Genomic DNA, 25619 nt, shown 5'->3' with positions numbered 1-25619 from the left:
AATATAATATACAATAAAATATAATATATATCTTAATAATTAATATTATAATTATTTTTAAAAAATTTATCAATTGTAAGTTAGTGATAAGAGAAGTGATAAATTTTTTGTATGCAACGAAGATATGATACCTAATTAAAAAGAAGCTTATACTCATTTTTTTGATAGAATGATATTTTATTTGCTCTTTATATGAAATTTGTATCAAACTATACATATTGTAGAAACATAACATTTTATAATATCATTGTATTTAATATTTAATAAGACCTTTTTGAGAATGAAATTTTAAAAGAAGATTTTTGAAAATTTAATCTTCTATGATAAATTTCAAACTAATTAATAATATTGATTAATATTGAAAATATAATTTTTATATAATATTTTATTATAATATTAATATTATTATTAAATATATAATATTATATTATATATTTTAATATCTAATATTATAATATTTTATTATAATATTAATATTATTATTAAATATATAATATTATATTATATATTTTAATATTTAATATATTATTTTAATTTATTTAATTTTCTTGCAGATCCTTATCAAATGATTAAGTCTATTCATTACTAATACACACACACACACACACACACACACACACACACACACACGCACGCACGCACGCACGCACGCACGCACGCACACATATTATATATAATTAATAATTAATAATATATATTATTAATAATTTATATATATATATTTTATTATAGCATCCATTTTTTCTAATATACTTGTTCTATATACATTGTTTTTATTATATTTTTTATTTTTAAATGATTTTGTCAAATGAATATGAATATGAAAAAAAAATTTTTTTTTTTTTTGAATCATTTAATGGTAACATAAAGAAATTCAAGTCAAAATCAAACTTTAAATATTGCATTCATATCGGAAGAATTGCTTGTCCATTTTATATATATATATATATAAATACAATATATATAAATACTTTATAATAAAAAATTACAAAATATTATATATAATTAATATAAATTATTAATATATCTATATACAGAATATATTCATAATCAATAAAATTTGTAATTAAATTTAGATCTTTATAAGTTTTATTAAAAATATAAAACATTAAAATTATTCATTAAAAATTATTAATTAAAATTATATTAATTAAAAATTGTGAATAACTTTAATTTTTTAGCTAGAGACTGTACTTTTTTCATTATATATTTATAATAAAAAGAATTTATTTTTTTCGTTTTAATTTTTATTTTTTTCAATATAAAAAAAGATAAATTAAATTAATAAATAAAATTATTACAAATTTTTATTTCGAATTATTTTTCCCGATAATTTTAATTACTTATAATATAATACTTATATATAATATAATATAATACTTATAATATAATTTATAATATATTTGATTTCTTAATTAAATAATTAAAATTTAGTCTTCATTAATTTACATTAAAACTTAGTGACCATAATACAAAAAAAAATATAAATAATTTTGTTAATTATTTACTTTTATGCAGTCGGAAATTAACAAATTCGCATATTAAACCAATAATAAACTTGACAAATTTTTAAATTCGAATTTTTAAATTAATATTTGAAAATAAAAAGACTTTATTTTATATTTTTGATTTATAATATTTATATTTTAATTCTTTTCATCAATTTTTTTTATTGAAAAATATTTATATTGAAAAAAATTTATTTTTGGAACATTTATAAAATATTTATTAAATATTCATAATCCTTACAATCATATTTATATTTTTATTATTCATATTTATATTATAAATCATAAAATACTTGATATATATTTAAAAATATAAAATATAAAATATCATTTATAGAAAATATTTTTATATTAAAATAAATTATTCATAATAACTCTTTTAATAGTAGTTTATGGATTCTATTGTTCTAATCCCATTTATTAGTTCAACTGTTATAGTCATGTGAAGTGGATTTAAAATTTAGCATAACACTATGGGATCCTTATGTCCCTTAAAAGAAATGGTCGTTTTGCGCTTATTTATATTATTTATTATATTGGCTGAATGAGTTTCTCTACATTTAATCAAAATTTAAATCTATTCATCTCAAAAAAAGTGGGGAGTGATCCAGGTGATCTCAAATAATCCAAAATAAATATCAAATGATACAGGTAAATACTAAATATATTTTTATAATCACAATCATTTGATCTAAAGCATATGATATTAGGATTTTTTATTGGAATTTGTATAAATAGAATATTATAATATATACTTTATATTAAAGATATAAAAATGGAAAATAAAAAATTTTTTATTTCTTCTTTATGAAAATATTATATCTACTATCAGTATATATATTTTATTATTTAGTACAATTTATCTTTCATTAATATTATTTATTAATTTAATTGTTTATAATAAGTGTTTACAATATTAAAAATTTTTAATTATTCTAAACTGAAATAAAAAATTGAATAAAAATCTTTTATTTACAAATAATTTATAAGAATGGCATTCAAAAAACAAAATATTATTTTATATTTAATTATTTTTGTCCATTTCGAAATAATATGCAAATATAATATAAATGTAATATAAAAATCTTAAAACATCAAAATATATTAAAATATGTTTTCTTTCATTTTTTAATATTTTTTAATGAACAATGATATTCATTAGCTAAAAAATAAAATATCAAGATATTTAATTTATGATCTATAAAATTTCTTTAATATCTTAATTAAAGCTAATTGTAAAAAAGAAAAAAACTAGTTTTATAACAAATAAAAAATATGAATCTTAATGTTAAAATATAAAAATATAAAAATTTTATGTTTGAATAAAGTATTATCTATATTTATAAAAGAAAAAAATTATATAATAATTTTTATCTAAAAATTTCACGATCTCTCTCTAAGTTACATTGCATTATATATTCAATATATATTCTAGCATAAGAGAAATAATTTATTATTGATTGATAATAACATTTTCAAGCATTGTTTTTCAGTTTATCAAAGATGTCTTATAATAATTATGATTTAATGATATAAAAAAAATTTTATATATAAAAAATAAATATTTTATGTATCAGAAAATCTTTTAATAAAAACGTAAAAATAAAAAGTTTTTAAAAATATCTAACAAATATATGATATATGAATATTTTTGATTAAGAAAATAAAAAATAAATTGTTTTGCTATATATATTCAATTTTTTGTTTTATTTTTATCATATCGTTATTTTAGAGCATTCTATATAAGCATTCGTAGAAAAGCATTCTACATAAATATAAATGAAATGATGAAGTATTTAATATCATTAAAAAATAAAACTATAGAAACTATTTGCAAAGAAATAAAACAGATTTCTGGAATTAATTATAATAGATTATATTTCCGATACAATTAAATACTATTTGTATCTTTTGCATCAATACATATTTACATATAAAATATTATTGTTCTCTAAATTATACTATTTTTACAATTAATAATCTCTTCCAAATATTTATTTTTTAAATAAAATAATAAAAATAGAAGATAATGAAATAAAAATTTAATGAATATATTTATAACATTTTAAATATAAAAACGAAAACATAAACGCACGAGAGAGGGGGAGAGGAGGAGGAGGAGGAGGAGGAGGAGGAGGAGGAGGAGGAGGAGGAGGAGGAGGAGGAGGAGGAGGAGGAGGAGGAGGAGGAGGAGGAGGAGGAGGAGGAGGAGGAGGAGGAGGAGGAGGAGGAGGAGGAGGAGGAGGAGGAGGAGGAGGAGGAGGAGGAGGAGGAGGAGGAGGAGGAGGAGGAGGAGAGAGGGAGAGAGAGAGAGAGAGAGAGAGAGAGAGAAGAGGAAGAAAAAGCTTTTACTATAATATTCAACTCAACCTATATTTTGTTATTTCTTTATATATTGTTTTATGTTATTTTTATATTATTTGTTTTATAATATTATTTATTATTAAAACTAATAATATACTAATAATAATTATTAAAACTAATAATATGTTATTTATAACTTTTAATAAATAATAAATAAAGTTTAAAAAATTTGAAAAGTATAAATAAAATTTGAAATAAAAATACAGTTTGAAATATATATTTCATTATATTTATTTTTATTATATATATTTTCATTAGTTAAAAAATAAAAAATATTTAATCATATATATATATATATATATATATACACATATATATTTATATACATATATTATATATATACACATATATTTATACTTCACAAAAAAAATTAATCTAAAAATTGCTTTTAATTCATTTAAATGATAAATTCATGTTAGATATCATTCTATTCAGCTCAAATAATTCTTATGTAGTCATATAAAAAACTTTATGATTTTAAATTCTATAATTATAATAGAATTGAGTGGAACGAATTGATTTTATACTTTCTATGAATGATGCAATTTCTTACTCATACGATTATGTAAAAGACAACCTATTTTAATTTACGATCAGAAAATATCGAACATATGGATCTTAAAGAAATATAAATAATTAGTATTAAAATTTCATTTAAAAAAAATCAATAGTCAAATATTTTCAAGATGTTGTAAAAATAGTCAACTTTTAAGTAGTAAGTTTAAGTAGTAAACTTAACAAATTTTTGTATTTTTTAATATATATATATATATATATATATATATATATACTAATGCTATGTAAAAATTTATATATATATATATATATATAAATTATATTATATATAATAATATATATAAATATATATATTAATATAAAATTATATATAAATTATATATATATATATATATATATATATATATATATATATATAATTAAATTTATAATAAGTTTTCCCTTCGTAGAATTTTGTATTATAATTCATTTCATTTAATTTCTAATTCAAACAAGAATAATCTATAAGTCTATTTATTAAATTTTTTAAATAAAAATATTTCCATATTTTTTACACGTTTTCAAATAATTAAAAAATTTTAAGTACTATATAAAATAAATTTTAAAAAATTTAAATAATATTTTAAAAATTTAAAATATTAAAATTTTGATAAAAAAAATAATTACATGCAAAATATTAAATTTTGAAGGATTGGCGAATTCAATTTTCCATTTAAAATTTCAAAAATTAAAAATAATAAGTTAAATTAATTATATTTAATAAATTAAATTTAAATATAATTTTATGAAAATTTTATTTCATTTCAGAAATAAAATTCGTAATTATATAATTTTTTTTAAAAAAAATGAAATTGGCAAAAATGAAAAACATATGGGGAGAAAAAAATGTTAGAATATATATATATTCATATATAAAAGTATTAATATATAAAATACATTTTTTTTTAATAAATTGATTAAATCCAAACAATTTAGAAATAACATAAATATAAAAATTTTATTTCTTGTTTGTTAAAATAGAGCAATATCTTTCATATTAAATTTTCATTGATAAATTTCGTTATTATTCTGTTATAATCTGTTATAATTCGAAATATTTGATAAAAAAGATCATTCATAGTAGCAATACTTGATTACATTATAACAATTCGAATCAATTGTCAAATAATTCAATCTATTTTCAAATTATAATTAATCGAACAATCGTTTATAGAAAATTATACTTACGATGCATGAGATTCTTCCAACTGCCATAAATCGCCTGGATGCATTTGTCAAGGGAAGTACTTGATAATATTGCACTCGTTTTGTGAGTATTTAGATTACCTTCAGAACAACTTCTAAATAAAGTCCCATTGCTTATTGTGCAAATCATCGGATTACGTTCCCGCGGATAAAGTTTCGTCTTTGACATTTCGAAAACACTACTTGGAATCCAGGATTCGACCGCTGGATCACGAAAGCTTCTATAAGTCGAAGATAATTTTTTCGAAGATTTTTGAAGAAATCGTTTGCCAGGAGGTAAGGGCGGAGGGCCCAAGCAGCTCGTGACAGCAGTGATCGCCATTTATAATAGAATTGATTTTTATAAATCAATAGTTCATTGACTTTTTATATTGAGTGCAATTTTTATCTGTCCTTCTTGCTTTAATATTATTATGTTTATTAATCAAAAATTTTTTATTACTATTATAATTTTTATGTAGCATAAATAATTATATGATTATATACAAATATAAAAATAATTTAAGAATTTTCATATTTATTAACTTCTTAAGTTTCAAGAGAAATGCAAAAGATATTATAATAATTATACAAACTTGAAAATATAAATATATCATTATGATTATTTCATAATATAATTTTTAATAACTTTTGTAATTTTTGAAAACATTATAATATATTTTACACTAATAAAATATTAAGAAAAGTAATATTTTTCTTTCAAATTAAATAAAATTCGATCGCTTTTTTAAGTTAAACCTATTGATTCTATGATTTACATTATGAATTATAAATATTATATTTTTTTCGAATAAATTAGGTTATTCACTGTTAATCGATAAAAAATCCACGAATTTAATAAATCATCATTAATTTGTGCGAATTTTTAAAATATATATACGCGCTCATGAAATACTGCGAAGTAAACGGTGGAGATAACCGGATAAGACTGTCAGAAACAATCCATGTTAGATACAGGTTTCAGTTAGCGACACCAATGGAATCATTGGTGTGGCGAATGCAAAGAGGCGAGGTCGAAGGTGGGTGAACAAGTTTCCGGAGAACGGCGTAGGTCGCTCTCAGTAATATTACGAAGCATAGGTTTCCAAAAACACAATACGTGAAATAATTTTTAACTTAAAAATATTTCGATTTAAAAGTACTAAATCGAACAAATACAAAATTTAGAATTACGTATAATTTAAAATTTGTTAAAAAAAAAAAATAAAAAAAGATAATCGATATCGACTATTACAGTAATGTGACATGATGATACATAAAATATGTCAGAGAGAGCGAAGTAAGATAATAGTATTAAATTAATTATTAAAATTTGATATATAGTTGTTTACAAAAATATTCATATATTCAATTAATAAATTGGTGTTATCAAAATCAATAATAATTCTGTTAATTCTATATATTTATATATATTGTGTAGATCATAATGAATTATATATGAAACAATTTCTTTATTATTTGTAGATATTTTATATTTTATACGTACTTTATTTTATACATTATTTTATAAAAAGATTGAAAGTTTGAAAAAATTTGATACTTCTCCTTCGATTTAATATTAAATATTCCCCAAAAATAATGTTTATATAGTTTACAGAGACAAAAATAAAATATTAAATAATTACAGCAATTTAGAAAGATTTATATTTATATATAAATTGAATAATGAATAACTATTAAAACATTTCCAAAGTTAAAAAATTACAATTTTTTTTAAAATAGTTTTTTCAATTATAGATTCTGAGAAAAACAGATTTATATTCAACATATAAAATTTATATTATATATTTATAAAAAACGCTTATTGAACTTTCCAAATTCAAAAAAAAAGTTAAAATTTGTCGAATACTGTTATTTATTTGGTTTTTTTACTTTACAATTTACTTGATATCAAATAAAAAAAAATCGATTTTGAAAATTTTTTGGTATTTTACAAGCATATCCAATGAAAATATTGATACTAATGAATATTTTTGATCTATTATTATTGATCTATTCTTTTCCTGTAAGAATCGCACGAATCGCAAATTTTTGGCACAACTAATTCTTCCATCATGAGCAAACTAAACATTACTACATATTTATGATTCGATCAAAATCTAAAAACAAATAAAATGATTTATATATATATGGCAAGCTTAATCGTAGTTAGTGTCAAATAAATATAGATATTTTATGAAAATATCGATTAAATATTAATCAATATTTGTATTAGGTATTAAGTTAAACATATCAATATTCTTGAATCAGATATCAAAAAAAATTATTTTTTGATACTTTTGCCTTTATATCTTTTTTTTTTATCGATATTAGATCAAAATTCATAGGTTAGCGGAATCAGTTATATTTATACATATAATATATACAGAACTATTATTAATTTAAAATCGGAATGTCAATTATATCAGGATTGTATATTATAGATTAATTTTGATACATGTACAATATTAAAAAAAAAACAAAAAAAAAAATTTGAAGACAATTTTCCGATCACATTAAATGAACCAAAATATAACAACGGTTTCAATTTATTTCTTAGCTTCTTACTTTCTTTAACAAAGTCTATTATTTTAATATAAATATCAATTGTTTAGAACTAGACTACGCATGTTTATGAAAAATTTGAAACTTTGAACTTATTAAAATCTACAGAATACATATTATATATAAAAAAAGGTATAAGATTCAAAATATGAATATGATATTTAAAGAATAATTTCTATTTAAGAATTTCTATTTTTTTTATTCGTGTTGATGAAAATTTTATTTTATATTAATATATAGTATATTTATAACTTCATAAATAAATCTAATCTAATTTTTTATACACCTTTGTTACATCAATCTAATTTTTATATTTATTTTGATCTTTAGATTTTTTTCTTTAAAAAAATATCAAATATTAATACATTTTACAATTGTATTAATAGTTTGCATAGATATTAAAAATAAATAAGATTATAACATATAAAATACTTAACCAAAATTATTAATATATAGTTAATTTGGAATTTTCCAGAATTTAAATTAGACTTAATATCTAATAATGATAATAAACATATACTTAATATAGATTTCGATACACTAGATTTTATTTTTCAATTTTTAAGAAAGCATCAAAGATTATTTTTTATATTTCAAACATTATAAGAGAAAAAGCGAAAAAATTATTTTTGTAATTTGTAATAAAAAACTTTATTGGAAAAATTGTTTTAAATGATATTGATTCCAAATCTCTGCAAAACATAAATATGTAATAAATTGATAAAATTTTACGTTGTAATTTATTATATTCTAGTGATGGCAAAATTTAAAAATTAAAATTACGAATAAAGTTATTTGAATAAGTTACTTTAATAATTTATTGTTCAAAACATAATAATAATTGCAAATAATTGTAATCCCAAACAGTCATGATTATATGAAAATCAGATCGATTATAATAGATACTAATAATAGATATTATTTAAGTACTTTAATAAATAATTTATTCGAAATTTTTAACTAGTTATTTTTTCAATTAATGTCCAACTCTAATATATTCATATTAAAAATATAATGATATTTTTTTATTTTAAATTTAACCTATTATTATAGAATTGGTAAAAAAGAAACATTTTCAATTATTAATTAAATGATCTCATATTACAAATTGACTAAATTTCCTCAAATATAAAAGATTACTAACATATTTAAATATATAAAATATTAATAACGTAAAACATAATGTAAAACATTCTAATTAGAATGTGGTCATTAGCGAAATAAATTTTTATTTAAATAATTACTTGAATAAAATTTTTAAAGTTTCTTTATCTATTATTAAAAATAATATTTATTAATATTATTAATTATTATTTAAAATAATATTTTTTTGAATTAATATACATGTTTTAAAATATATTATTTTAATATTTATTATTTTATGTTTAAAAATATACATAGATATTTTATTATTTTTTAACATTATTTCTTATTTTTTTATTATTTATTATCATTTAAAATAAATTATAATTATATAATTTATAGTAATGAAATCATTAATGACAAATCATTTATTTTTTAAATAACGTTTTAGAATTTATTTGCAAACATCTTTATTTTAAATATATTTGAAATTTATAATATATTTATGATCTTTAATTTATTATTTTAAATATATTTGAAATCTCTTTATTTGTTATTTTAATTTCAAAAAATGTCTAATTTTTAATACTCGATTAATATAAATTTTTAATTTTTATAAAACATATTTATAAGCTTCTTTGAAAATCATTGCAATGATAATACCAATTCGATAAGACAAAAAAAAATAAATACATACTTATAATCATTGGAAAATCAATATTTTAGACAAAATTGTCGTAAAAAGAAACGAAGTTTCATGAATACAAGTTCTGTAAAAGAAAGATCTGAACTCCACCATTTTTTTCCAACATTAATGATGAAAAAAATTTCTCGTAACTGCATTATAATTTTTTACAATGAATGCAAATAATGAAATAAAAATCATTTGTGATTCTTTTTTTAAATATTTCAAAAATATTAAATCATAAATATTAAATATAAAAGAATAATATGAATTGATATCAAAATGAAAAATATTCATTAATATATAATTATATATTCATATATAATTACATATTATAATTATATATTATATATTCATTAATATATAAAAAATAAATGCAAATATTAGATATAAAATTCTAAAAAGTAAGAACATTGATAAAAATATTATTTATTATAATTACATTTCATATTTATTATCTATTATTTATGTAGATATAAATAAACGTAAGAGTAAAAAGAAACATGGATATTTATTTAAATCATGTTTTAAATTGTTAAAATATTTAACAAAACTATAAAATAATAGATTTTTATTATATAAATATATAGATAGATATATAGATATAGAAATAATATTATTTATTTATAATATTTATTTATAGTATAAATATATTATTTTTAAAAGTTATAAAAGTTATAAATATAATTAAAATTTTTTATTAATTCCATTAAAGTAATATTTTTTAGATTAGATATAAACATTAGATGTTATTTACATTTATATATACATATATATAGACTAACAAAAATTGTTTTTTTATGCTTTGCATTTTATTTAGAGAAGTAATATAATTCGTTTGTAATTTAATAATTAAAACCCTTAAAATCCTTTGGATAGATATAATAGAGTTTAATAAATTGAAGATTGCTTTCATGTGCATGAATCAAATTTTAACTAAAAATAAATATATAATAAATAATAAATAATAAATAATAAATAAATGAAATAAATAAAATAAAATAAAATAAATATTATTGAAATAAGTATTATTGAAATAAAAGATCTTGGATATTAATTTTTTAAAATTAACGATTTGATATTTAATATCTTTTTGTTTTATTTAATTAAAATTTTATTAAATTAAAAAAATAATCAAACAGAAAGTGCGTTTTAAAAATTATGTAATTAAAAAAGTACAATTTTAAAATTTAAAATTAAATTCTTTTCCACATATATTCTTATTTATTTATAATATTTATTTATAATACAAATACATTATTTTTACAAGATATCCAATTCTGCTTTTATGTATTATAATATATGTATTAAATATATTATGATTGTTTTTTGTATTTTCATATATATATATATATATATATATATATATATATATATGAAAAAACTGACCAATCACGAAGTGCGCAATTTAATTGAGTCGTAATAATAGTGTTGGTATCGACAACTGAATATAAATAAATTTAAGCAACATATATTGAAAAAAATGTATTGAATATTATAGATTTTTTTGTAATATAATTCGATTTTTTATCAATGAAAAAAATATTTATATTCATATTCAACATTTCTACGACATATATTGCTTGAATTTATTCGTGTCGATAACATGCTACTTAATGAATGCTACTGTTAATTCAACTATATGTAGTGTTTTATGATTAACCAATTTTTTGTTAATAACTCATTAAAATCATAATAAAAGCTTTTGCAAAGGAAAATGTTGCTTGAATTTTCATCTTAGAAATTTCTAGTTTACGGATATTCAGATATTTTTTAGACGTCCTATATATACATATATCGTTTTTTTTATAAAGATTTTTTATAATTTATTATTACATATATATAATATTTATTTATTACATATTTATCTCTATAAATTTATTAAATAAAATATATTTAGATTAATATAAATCAAATAAAAACATATTCATAATTTAATTCATAATTTTAATACATTTAATATACTTTTTAATATACTTTACACGAATTTTTCAAAAATAAAATTATATGAATATCTCTAATCTTTAAAAATTTTATATATAAATAAAAACTTCTTTATCTGACAAAAATTTGTTTTCTATTGAATTATTAATTAATAGCAATGTAGTTTACTTTATATAAATTATTGATATTCATTATATATATATATATATGTAATGTATATGTATATGTATTTATTATAATTCAATATATTCAATATATGTATATAAAAATTTAATTAATAATTTTTCTGATATTCATGTACATATACATTTTTTTATTTTTTCTATGTTCTATTCAAATAATTTTAAAAAAGAAAGAAAAAAAAATTATCTAAATAGTACAATGAATATAAGTAAACTGCATGTGTTTTATATGTGATTTTATTGATTATTGTCTCGTTATGGAGATTGAATTGACTTTTATTTTTGTTTTATAATCATATAAATAATATTATATAAAAAGAAATATATATCTTATACACATTTAATATCTACACAATAAAATGAAGCTATATTAATATTTATAAAAAATAAACAGATTTTTATTTTAATGATAAATATCGCATCGTAATTTTATTACATCAAATTATTTATGTATTAAACTTATGAACTATTTGATAATATATTTATGTACAGATATTTATTTGCTACATTGTTTAATAATCATAGACTTCAAAGAATTTTAGAATTTCTAGAATTTTATTAGATAAATAAAATTATTCTTTGCATATATTTTATATTTCTTCATGATATTTCATTTCATCTCAATTAGTTTGATATAAATAAACATAACATAAACTATATATATATAATATTAAAAATCCAAAAATAATCGAAATAATTTTTATTTAAATAATTATTCAAATAACCTTTTTTTTATTTGCTACGTTTTAAATTATATTTAAAAAAAATAAATTATTTTAAATTATTTATTATTTTATTTATTATTTAAATATTTTTTTTTAATTTTATTACATATATAAATATAAAAATATTTCTTTATTATATAAATTTTTTCCGTGAAAATTTTTTAAAATTTTTATATATCTTGTCACTTTTTCACTGTATGTCACTTTTTTGTATTTATATATAATAAGATTTAATATATTTTATTTTATTTTTTGAGTTTGACAATTCTTGATCGAAAATGAAATGTGTTCCTTATATATATATATGAAAAACTTTATTATTTAACTTATATTATTTAACTTTTTAAAAAAAATTTATTATTTATTTTTTTATTTTTAATTATTTTTATTATTAAAATAATAAAAAATGAATTGATAATAAATAAATTCTTTGAAAATTTATAAATTTTTTTTAAATAAGATTTTAGAAAATATTTATAAATTTTAAATAAATTTTTTATTTTATTGGATGTAATTGTTTATTTTTTTCTTTATTTATTTCTTATTAATATATTTATATTTATTAAATATATTATATTAAATTAATATTTATTTAATTAATATATATATATATATTTTTTAATTTCAAATAAAAAATACACAACTTTAATTATTTTTATCTACTTCTGATACTAGTACTAACACTAAGCAAAAATTTATATCTAATATTTAATATTATAATATTATATCTAATATTAGTAAGAATTCCCATTAAGATAATTATTTAGATACTAAAAAAAAATTAAATAATATATAGAATATAATAATTCTATTATATTCTTAACCGAAATTAAAAATTATTTGTTTGATATATTGTCACAGAAAAAAATTGCATGATCAAAAATCTAGCAATCTCGATGACAATAACATTGAACTATCATATCCAAAGCAAAATTAATAACAATGACATATGAAAATTAATAATTCAATAATGAAAGAAAAGAAAAATATGCATAAATAATATATAATGCATAAATAAAAATAAAAAAAAATATTTTTAAAATCTCGATATAAATTATAAAATATAATATAAAATCATATGTAATAAGTATTCCATTTAAAAATTTAAATATTACTTTACTGAACTTTACTGAAGAATTCAAGGTTAATCCAAGATCAAACATTTATTATTATATGTACTTTGAATATTATACAACTTTTGTCTGAAAATTTTGTAGTATTTCTGATACAGAAATAATAGCATGTATAATAGTATATATAATATAGTATGTATACTTAAAACGGATATAATATATATTAAAAATATGAAATTTTTATAAATCATTTAAAAAAATATTTCCTGATGTCTATGAAATGGCAAAAAAAAAGAGCTTATTACAAGCAGTTTAAAATTTTATTTATATTAATATATAATTAAAAATTTTTTAATAATTTTTAAAAATTTTTTAAAATATAAATTACAATATATTATAGAATTTAATACAGAATTTATTATAGAATATATGTATTTAAAGAAAATATATAATAGATTAATTAAAAATGGAAATGTGAAAAAAATGATAAAATTTTTTGTTATATTTTCTGTTAGAATAGGAAAAGAAAAAAAGGAAAAACGTTATATTATAGCACATAAAGATTTTTAGTAAATTTAAAAATATTAATAGAATTTTGAATATAAGAAAAAAAATAAATCATATATTAAATTTTACAATTTTTTTTGAAAATATCTAAATTGTTAACAAAATTCTTAATATTTATATTATTATTATAATATATTAATATTTATATTAAGAATTTTGTTAACAATTTAGATATTTTCAAAAAAAATTGTAAAATTTAATATATGATTTATTTTTAAAAAATGATAATTCAAAAGATTTTATGTAAAAATAAGAATATATGAATTAAGTCATTTAAAAGACAAATCAATGTTAAAACAGCCTAAGGATATTATATAACTAAAAAGTATACGCAGAAGAAGATAAAATCGAATCTCATGGATCGAATAATTTGCATAAGATGAACATATATCTTGTCAAGGACAAAAATAAACGAGTTGAACTGAATAGCAATTACGATTAATAAATTTCTTTTCGTTACATACAAAATATCTATATATTCAAATCACAAACTTTTAAAATGAATAATATAATATAATACGAATAATATATATATAACAAAGTGATAAAAGTATTATTTTTCATCAAAAGATTTCTACATATATTAATTTTGTAATAATTTAATTTATTAATGAAATGTTTAAAAAATATAAATAATATAATTGATTATTTAATAAGAGAAATTTTTTTGCATAATGGAAAGAATCAAATTTGTATACAAAATTAAGTAATTTTAAAATATGTATAAACATTTATTACATAAAAAAATACTAATATTTGTTAAAATAATATTTGTTAAAATAATAATAATATAATTCTGCTTTCTCATTCTATCATTAACGCAAATTTAAAATATTTATAATTTAATAACTAAACTTTATCGATATATATATATATGTATATATGAACTTTTTTCATCATTTTGATGGCTCAAACTTATTTTTAAAAATCTTTTATTTTTATAAATATCTTACAATAAAAACAATATAAAAACATATTACATACATATTATATGTGTATATTATAATAATATATATTATAATTGATTTTATTTTTTAACATATTAAAAATTTTGTAATATAAATTAGTTAATTAATTATTACTAAATTATATTATTTTTGTTAATCCATTCATAGTGACCTCAAAGATATAGCAAGCTGTTAAGAATAATTACGTAAATTTCATATTTTATATATTTTTATGTATGAAATAGTAATATTAAAACTATATTATTTTTTATGTTTAAAATAAAAATTTTCAAAAATTCATATCGAAGATAAAAAGAAAAAAATAATTATTTTCCAAATTGCCTTTTTTTGAATTTCTTATAATTAAATATAAAATATTACAAAATTAAAAAATCAAAAATGGCCAATAAAATATTTAAATTATTAACTAATATTATTTTAAATTAATATTGACATTTTAAATTATATTATATTATAACAATTATTATCTAATAATTTTAAAAAAATATTGAATATTAAATGCAATAAAACATTGAGTTAAAATTTCAAAAAAATAAAATATTAATCAAAAAATAAGATACAAAATAATTCTCAAGTGATTTAATTTTTATAAATTAAAAGAATATAAAATGAAAATAATTTAATTTTATTAGAAAATTTTTTATATAAATTAATAGAAAAGTAAAAAATATAAAAATACTTAATTAATATAAATATAATAACATACACTGATATTTATAAATTTTGATTTACTGATTTTTATAAATTTAATTCATCAAATAAAAGAATATGTAAAAAAAACAGTTGTTAAATATTCATTATGAAAAAACAATTTATTTTACAAAAGTATAATACTACCAAAAATTATAACTAAATAAATAAAAATATGAAATATAATATAAAATGAAAAATAAATAAATTAATTAATATAATATATTTCTGTAATTTTAAAAAAAGAACAATACAATAACAATAATAAAAATTACAGAAATCCAAGCTTTAAAAAATGATTAAATTATTGACGTGCGAATTTGAATATGATAAATGCAGAATAGAATATAAAAATACAAAATTAAAAGAATTATATATAAGAATTATATAAAGAATTATATAATGAATCAAGTTTAAGATTTAAATAAAAAATTTTAAGAAAAAATTTCATCCAAACACACATCTTATTTTATTTAAAATATAAGAACTACCAAATATATATATGTAAGTCAATACATTTATTATATTAAATATAATTATATTTAATTAAATATAATTAATATTATAAATATAATTATATTTATAATAATAAATATAATAATTTTATTAAAAATTAAAAATTTTATTAAAAATTTTAATACTTATTAAGTGCATATATGATCCAAAATAATTTTCATAATTTTTAATAAAAATAATTTAATAAAATATATTATTAAAAATAAAATTAAATAATAGACATTAATTAAATAATTAAATAATTAATTATACAAAATTATTGAAATAGTAAACAAATTTTCTAAATTTTTAAAAAACTTTTAATAAAAATCTTTTTGAAAAATTGTTCAACTATAATTCAAAGTTAAAAACAAAAAATATAAAAAATAAAATTTATTGATCTCTCTCTTTCTCTTTCTCTCTCTCTCTCTCTCTCTCTCTCTCTCTCTCTCTCTCTCTCTCTCTCTCTCTCTCTCTCTCTCTCTCTCTCTCTCTCTCTCTCCCCCCTCCCTCCCTCCCCCTCTCCCTCCCCCTCTCCCTCCCCCTCCCCCTCCCTCTCAAATTTTCTTTTTTATTTTTTTATATAAAACTTTATATAAAATTTTATGTTTTATATGTATATATTTATTTCGTATTTTTGTATTTTTTTTTTTTTAGATTTCAAGTCTTTTTTATTCAGTACATGATATCGAAAAAAATAATATAATTATCACCATAATGAAAATTAGCATTGTAAATAATTTGTAAATTGTATTGTAATGTGAAATGTAATGTGAGTGCATAATTATAGATAACACTAATAATAAAATCGTTCATTACTTATGTTAACATAATAAGTTAACATAAGTTATATTACATATATTAGTTTCTAAAAATGAAAAAATCAGATATGAAAAATAGTTACAAAATTTTTTTAAGTAAAAATAAGTAGAATTAAAGATAATATAACTTGATTAATATGATCATTTCTTGTAAAATTTCAATTAACATTAAATAATTATGATTATTGAATTCATTTCACAAAAAGGAAACAATATTTTCAAAAATTTATTTTACATATTCAGGGATAAAAAGTAATTAATTTTCTTCAGATATAAAGTTTCTAAAAAATTCATTAATCACATAATACTATATATATTTTTTTATGTTAAGATTTAATTAAGATAATATTGTTTAATATTTTTATTATATATAAATATTTATTCAAATAATTTACATTAATATATAATTTGGAATTTTAATGAATCATTTTTAGAAGCCCATACAAAAATTAATATAAAAATGTTAATTAAAACTTACTTATTAAGTTATAAACAATTGAAGTTTGCAATTAGATGAAATAAGACGAAAAAAAATGAGATCGTTTATCTTTATCATATCGCTATCATACTTTGTTTTTCGCTTCATTTAATGCAAATTTAAATTATTTAAAATTTAATAAATAAACTTTAAGCAATATTTTTGTATACCAAACTTTGTCTTTGTTTACATTAAAAATTACATAACAATATGTTGTTACATAACAATATGTTTAATTCTGTTTATCAAACAAATTTATTTATACATAAACTATTTATTCAAAATATATAATAACTATTTGACAAATATAATAATATACATTTTTTATGCATATACATGTGCATACATGCGTGTATATATACAAATAAATGAAAAATCTATAAAAAATTAATTGTGCAAATGTTTTAAATTTTGTTAAATAGAATGAAAAAATCTATAATGCTTGCGATGTTACCATGCTTTATAACAGATTTTCGTAATATTGTATCATGTTGCGAGTAATGTGGTATCATCTCATGTTACTTGATGTTTTGAGCACTTAGAATTTTTAAATTAAAAAATCTATGAAAACAATCATGTCATGAATAATTGCAATCTCTTATTGTCATATTTTATAAACACATATAAATTTATATATATTTATTTGGAATAAAGATTTTAATTGTTTATACATAAACTATTTATTCAAAATATATGTACATAAAAATTGTATTATCCATTAAAATTTTAATATCCATTAAATAATAAAAAAAATTCATAATTTATATTATTTTTTATTAATTGTTACTTAATAATTAATAATCTGTATTCAAATATAATTTTTAAATTCAATAATACAAACAAGAAGATAAAAATTAGACAATTGAATATATTATCGATATTCTAATCAATAATATTTTTTAATTTTTATAAAGATTATAAAATAAATATAATTTTCTTATAAAATTGATAAATTATATAATATTGATTAATTAATTTATGTTATATATATATACACATATATATGTATATATATATATATATATATATATTATACATATATCAATATTATTTTCTTTCTCTTTGAATTCGTTTAAAGTAAAAATTTAGATTTTTACAATTCGTAATTATACATACAAATATATATTTTAATAAATAATATCAATATTTTTTTTAACTATTCTTCTTTTCTATAATAATATAATAAGAACAAGTGATATTTGTTTTAAATGAGGTCAGAAAAGTAAAATATATTGTATGTAAAATATATAAAAAAAATATATAAATATAAAAACAAGTATTGAAAATACAATTTAATCAATTTTTTATTTTCAATTTTCAATTTTAAGGATGATTTTATTCTGTTCTATTGTATAACTTTTTTAATGCAATAGTATATATATATTTTTTTATATTATACTTTATATTATACTTTTATAAGCTTTACGGTATAATAAGCTAATATTATATATATATATATATATATATATATTTTTTATTATATTTATTTCTTATAATTCATTTGATTTTAATATTTATAGAATTATTATAGAAATATTAACATTTATATAATATTAAATATAATATTTATAATAAAATATTAATATTTATTAATGTCATTAATATATTATTAATATTAATATTAATATTAATATTAATATTAAATTATATTTTCCTAATTTTTTTTTAATTCATTGTTTTGTATTAACTTATTTTTTTTAAATTGTTTTAAAAAAATTAACTTTTTTAAAAGTTAGATAATAAAAAAAGTATATATTCATTGATTAAAAAATTAATATAAATATTTACAATATAAATAAATAATTACTTTTATTCATTTTTATTCAATTTTTAATTTACAAATTTATTATTAAGAAACAAAAGAAATATAAATTTAAAAAAAATATATAACACATAATATTCAATATCAATCCAAAGATTTAATTTTTTAGAAAACTTTGATAAAAAAAAATTATATAAAATATAAAGATTTATTTCTGTTTTGAATAATGAATCATAATGAAAAATTTCAGACATCAATTACTCGAAACTTATATTTTAACAGCATATTATCATATGCTCTTCTAAATGTATTTTAAATTTTGAAGAGAAAATAGAAATATATAGATATCTAAATTGGTTTTTTGACTTAAGAAATCTCAGATGTGAATGAAAATATCAAATATGTAATTTTACAAAAATTTTGTATGAAATGTATTATGTTATGCATAAACAAATATTATAAACATTAAGAAACTTGTAAAAAATTCATTTTTTCTAAAATAAGATAAAAATCAGACAAATTAAATAATGATATATAGAAAAATGATATACAGAAAAAGATAAATAGATAAAAGATAAATAGATAAAAAGATAAATATTTGATACATTTGAATATTTTATGTAATTAAAAGCAAAAAATGTATATTTTATATTGGATTTATTCTCTAAAATAAACATATTAAATCATAAATTTTGTATAAAGAAAAAGTTATAGAAAAAAATTTAAACTCATGCTAATTTTAATCAAAATAATTGAATATATTTGATATGTTTTTCATTCTTTTCTTTAAAAAGTCAGCAATGATTTAAAATAAACATATAAATCTTTCAATTAGCTACTATTGGTGCATTTAATTCTAAAATAAATAAAAAATTAATAGAAAAAAAACAATTAAATAAAAATGAAATCGATTGAATTTTATTGTTATGATTAAAAAATTATATTGTTACAAAAATCGAAAAATCATTAGAATTTAATTATTAATATCATTATAATCCTTTAAAGAATTAACAAATTTATGAAAAAAAAAAGAATAACTGGAAAATCTCATATTGGAAAACAGAATTCGATAGACAAACTATTGTTGTTTCTAGTTTTAAAACTAAGAAAAGTCGCTGAAGAAACAGAAATTTCAAAAAATGTAAAAAATATGCATTATATTTTGCAACAGAACAAATTTATTAAATACAAAAAATTATAACAATAATTATAACAAATATAATTATAACAAAATTACAACTTAATGAAAACTTTAAATGAAAAATATTTAAGAAATTCGTTTAAAATTTGCATAGAATCATGTTTTTTAGAAAAAGAAATGGAAAAGTAGTTTTCAGCAATTCAGAAAAAAAATTCAATTTGAATGGTTTTGATGTGAAATTTTATTTCCACAATTTGAGGAAAAAAGAAGAACGTTTGATAAATAAAAAGTGACAGAGTTATATTATATGAATTGATACAGAATATCAAGTAGAAATCACAGTAAAATCAAAATAAATTTTTTATAAGATCATATAAATAACGAAAAATTTAATAAATTAATAAATAAATAAGTAACAAGTAGTATGTAATTCGTATACAAACTGTTTTCTTCATTTTTGACCTTACATTTAAAAATCATAATCATATATATGAATAAATTTTATCTTAATAAAAATATATGCTGTATTGCATTTAAAAAATTGAAGGTTACTTTTGTTTCTCGAAAATTTAAAGAAATATATAAAAAATTAATAATTAAAAATTAATAACATATAAAAAATTACATTATTATATAGTTTATTGAAAACAAAAAACTTTTCACTCCTAATTACCATTTTTTTCATCCGTTTATAAGAAAAATGTTGATTGATAAATCTTTGAACATCTCCTATATGTAGAAAACTAAAAAGAATTGATATATAGAGAAATTTGATATATTTTTATTGATTATATATATACATGTATATATCACATCATATGTTCTGTATGTTCGGTTACGATTATTTTAAACTTATTAATCTAAAACTATTTTATTAAAAAATACATTTTCGTGTTGAAATATATAAATTTTTACTTTATTACGTACAGTTTTTATAACTGTATTGATTTTAAAGGATGAAATATTATTAATTTTATATGAACATGCACTTAATATATTTTTATATAATTCTAATATTACTATAACTCTTATTGCTTTCTTGTTTAAGATTAAATATTGTTAAAAATATTTAAAATTTTATTTGGAAAGATATGAGATTTCAAACGAAATATTTCAACATATTATAAAATAATTTAATTTATATAATTTGTAATCTATAATATTCTTCAATAAATAATTATGATGGAAATTTATATTATTGTATTTTAATAAATGCCATTTAAGTAGAAATCTAAGAATTGTCAAATAAATTCTAAATAATTATGATCTAAATCATCTAAAAATATTCAAAATTCTTAATAAAAATAATCTAAAAATAACGGCTAAAAAATATAAAATTGATAAAAATGATATTATTTAAATATATAATAAATTAAATATATAATAAACGTAAAAATAACAAAGTTTTTTATTCGAATTTCATAACATCATAACTATTTATAAACGAAAAAAAATTATTTGCAATATTTAATTATATTTAATTTCAGCAAATCTTAATTATGGTCTTTATTATATTATATGTATGTATTAATATTATGAATTTTAAGAATGACACAGATATTGAGAAGCGTGGATGAAAATGAAGATGCAGTTTCTATTTATTGCAAATCTTTATATTCACATTCGAAATAAATAAACATTGTATTCGATATTAAATATTTTTCAAATATTATACAGAATATATTATAAGAATTCAAACAAAAATATTTCATTGTAAAATTTGTACATAATAAATGAATTTATTTAATATCTCATAATTGCAACAATAATATATCAATTCTCATACAATAGAAGAAATGAAACATATTCATCATTTACGAAATAATACTTTTAAAAAAATTAATTTAAATTTAAAAAATTTATATTATTAAATATTGTTTTTTTAAATAAAACATTGAATATAAATATAAAACAAAATATAAAATATTATTTATTTTCTTTTATATAATCTTTTTTTTTTAAAATGTCAATTAACTTAAACATTTGAATTTTTTCTTTCATTAAAATTTTTTTGTATTGATTATGCGAAACTATTGATACTGATAACTTTTATTAATTTCATTATTATTTTATTATTCTTTTTTTTCTTAATTGATGACCATCATAATAATTAAACATTTTATTATTTCTTTTATACTTTTATTATAATTATTTATAATCTCAAATAAAATTTATTTTTTTTTGCCAATATAAATATATTTCCCATATAATTTAAAAAAATTGAGAAATCCTATATTTTTGATTAAAATAATTAAAATAAGTGTAAAAAAATAAAAATATAAGATAAAGATACAAATTATATAATTTTTCTATTAATTCTTTTAAGAAATCTTTTTAAGATTTTAGAAAAAATTTATTTTTTCAATTATCGAATAGATTGTTATAAAAATGTTTTTTTGTATTATTTTTTATAAAAAAAAAGTATAATTTACTAAAATTAAAATTTATTGTTATATGAAAAATATGTTTATTATTTAATTTAAAAAATTATGTGATATATAACATCGAATATGAAAATGATTAAAAAATATTTCTATAGAATATTCTATAGAATATTTCTATAAAAAATATTCTATATATTTCTATATATCTTTTTCATTATTAAGAGAGTTATATCTCAATATTAAGAGAGTTTTATTAAAATGTAAATTTATAAAATTTAATATTTCAATTTCCAATGTACCTTATTTAAATCACAAATGATATTAAGGAATAAATCAATCATACAATATATTTTTGCCCAAAAAATAAAGTTTTAGAATTCTATTACTATTTTCATATCAATCGAATTTTTATCAGAATATAAAAATTCGATTGGAACTTATTCTAAAAATCAATATAAATTAATAAAAATTATAATAAATCCCGTAACGAATCGAATAGATAATACATATCTTAAAATAATATATATCTATGAAACAATTTTTTAAGACTATTTTTTTTTATGTAACAATAAATATTAAGGACAAAAGAATTGAAGCAGAATTTGAAACCATAGTTTGAATTTTATTTTCAATAACATTTTCAATAGTTTAAGTTTTAGTAATGTACAAACGGATATAGTTCCCTCATTTTCAATTTAGTTCCCTTATTTTCAATTTTCCATAGTCGAAATTAAGATATAATAGTAATGTCCAGTTCACAAGTTAAAATTTTAATTCAAATTCGTGATGTATTATCATAGAAACAGTTGCAAGAATCCTAACTCCTATGTATTGCGACATTTCAGTCATTCTTGAAAACCGCTCTTCAAATGCGATCTTAGTTCTTTTTAATTTCCTTTTAATTTATATTTTCGCAGAAGATAATGATTTGAAATTTCAATCAAATTAGATATAAATAATTCATAGAATTCAGATCAGATTAGTTAATTGAGATAAAATTTAGATTAGATCATAGCTAGAATTTACAATGTAGATTAGAGCATAATTAAAAATCAGATAAAATTCAGTCAGTCATCAATTAGCAAACAAAATCAAACATTATTTCAAGTTTAATTCAAGGTTCACAATATAAACAAAATTGTAATCTTATTATAATTATTATATATATAATCATCATTATTCAAGAGATAGTATTCACTTTAAACTCCTTCTTTTGTACAATACTTAAAATCATACTCAGATAGATTTTAAGAATAAAAAAATCCAAATTACAAATCATCATCATTTTATGAATACAATTTTTTTAATAATTATTGCTTATACATTAATTAATTTTAATAAATAATAGATATTTTTGACAGAAAAAGAAAATTAACTAATTTTCAAATTAATTATTAATTAATTAAAGAATAATCCTTACCAATTTTGATAAAATTTGAATATGTTGTCAAAATCAAAATCTTGAACAACTTTTTCCTATATATATAATTACTGTTTGGCCTTAAATTAAGTTTATAAGTTGAAATATTTTAATAATTTAAAAAATTATAAATTATAAAAAATTATTATTACATTGAATATATATATATATATATATATATATATATATATTATATATATATATATATGTATTGACAATATATATATGAGTTTTTTTATATTTATTTCCACATTCCGAAAAAGATTTATATAAATAAATATCAAATATCAATAAATATAAATATCAATATCAATAAAAAAAACTGACTCATATAATTTTGATGAAATTTATGGCAGAGATTAGATTTTTCTCAGCTAAATATTTAATACATATTTTTTTTATCGACTAACATCCAGTTTGAAATAAAATCAGCTTTCAAAGTTGAGAATTGAATACTTTTGGAAAAGATTAAAAATATGATCTTAAAAATAAGCTCTTTTGATCTTATTAAACGAAATAATTAATTATATGAAATAATATAATATTTCTATTGAGTGTAGACTCATGAACTATTTTTTATAAAATATAATAATTTTTTCAGCTGATAACAAATCTTTAGTTTTTTAAGATTCCGCAAAATTTCCAAAAAATTATAAAAAAAATTTCTTTAAACATTATAAAACATTTAAATTATTTTATTAATATTATAAAACATATTCTATACTTATAAATTTTAAAGTGTGTGTATAATTAACGCTAAATAAAAACTGCAAAGTTTTAAAGTACTCAAAAAAAAAAAATAAAAGAAAAATATAAAATATAAATAATTAAATGTTAAATAAAAAATTTAAAATAAAAGAATGTGGATTTGATTGACTATTTCTAATTATATATAAATATATATAAATAAAATCATTTTGATCATAAGTGTTAGTATTATAAATAAAGTAATATAACAACATATGACAAAGAAAAATATCATAATAGTCTTCTCGTACCATTTCTCCTTTAGAATATTGCAATA

General features: G+C 16.4%; 1 protein-coding gene across 6 annotated transcripts in view; it reads right to left on the bottom strand.

The window, feature by feature from the left end:
• The window catches only part of LOC726770 (caskin-1-like), a 97899-nt gene that overhangs the window by 59348 nt on the left and 12932 nt on the right, over positions 1-25619 (bottom strand). For 3 of the 6 annotated variants that reach the window (XM_026443559.1, XM_026443560.1, XM_026443561.1), the window contains exon 1: positions 5616-6004. The exons of the other annotated variants lie outside the window; for them this stretch is intronic. In XM_026443559.1, the coding sequence (XP_026299344.1) occupies positions 5616-5955 (340 nt within the window). In that variant the 5' untranslated portion in view covers positions 5956-6004. Of the gene's footprint in view, positions 1-5615; positions 6005-25619 lie in introns of those variants that run through there. 6 annotated transcript variants of the gene reach the window in all.

The sequence above is a fragment of the Apis mellifera genome, linkage group LG11 (genome assembly GCF_003254395.2).
Source record: "Apis mellifera strain DH4 linkage group LG11, Amel_HAv3.1, whole genome shotgun sequence".
In the NCBI taxonomy this organism is placed as follows: Eukaryota; Metazoa; Arthropoda; class Insecta; order Hymenoptera; family Apidae; genus Apis; species Apis mellifera.
Note: the sequence above shows the minus strand (reverse complement) of the source record. Positions and strands in the feature narration are given on the sequence as shown.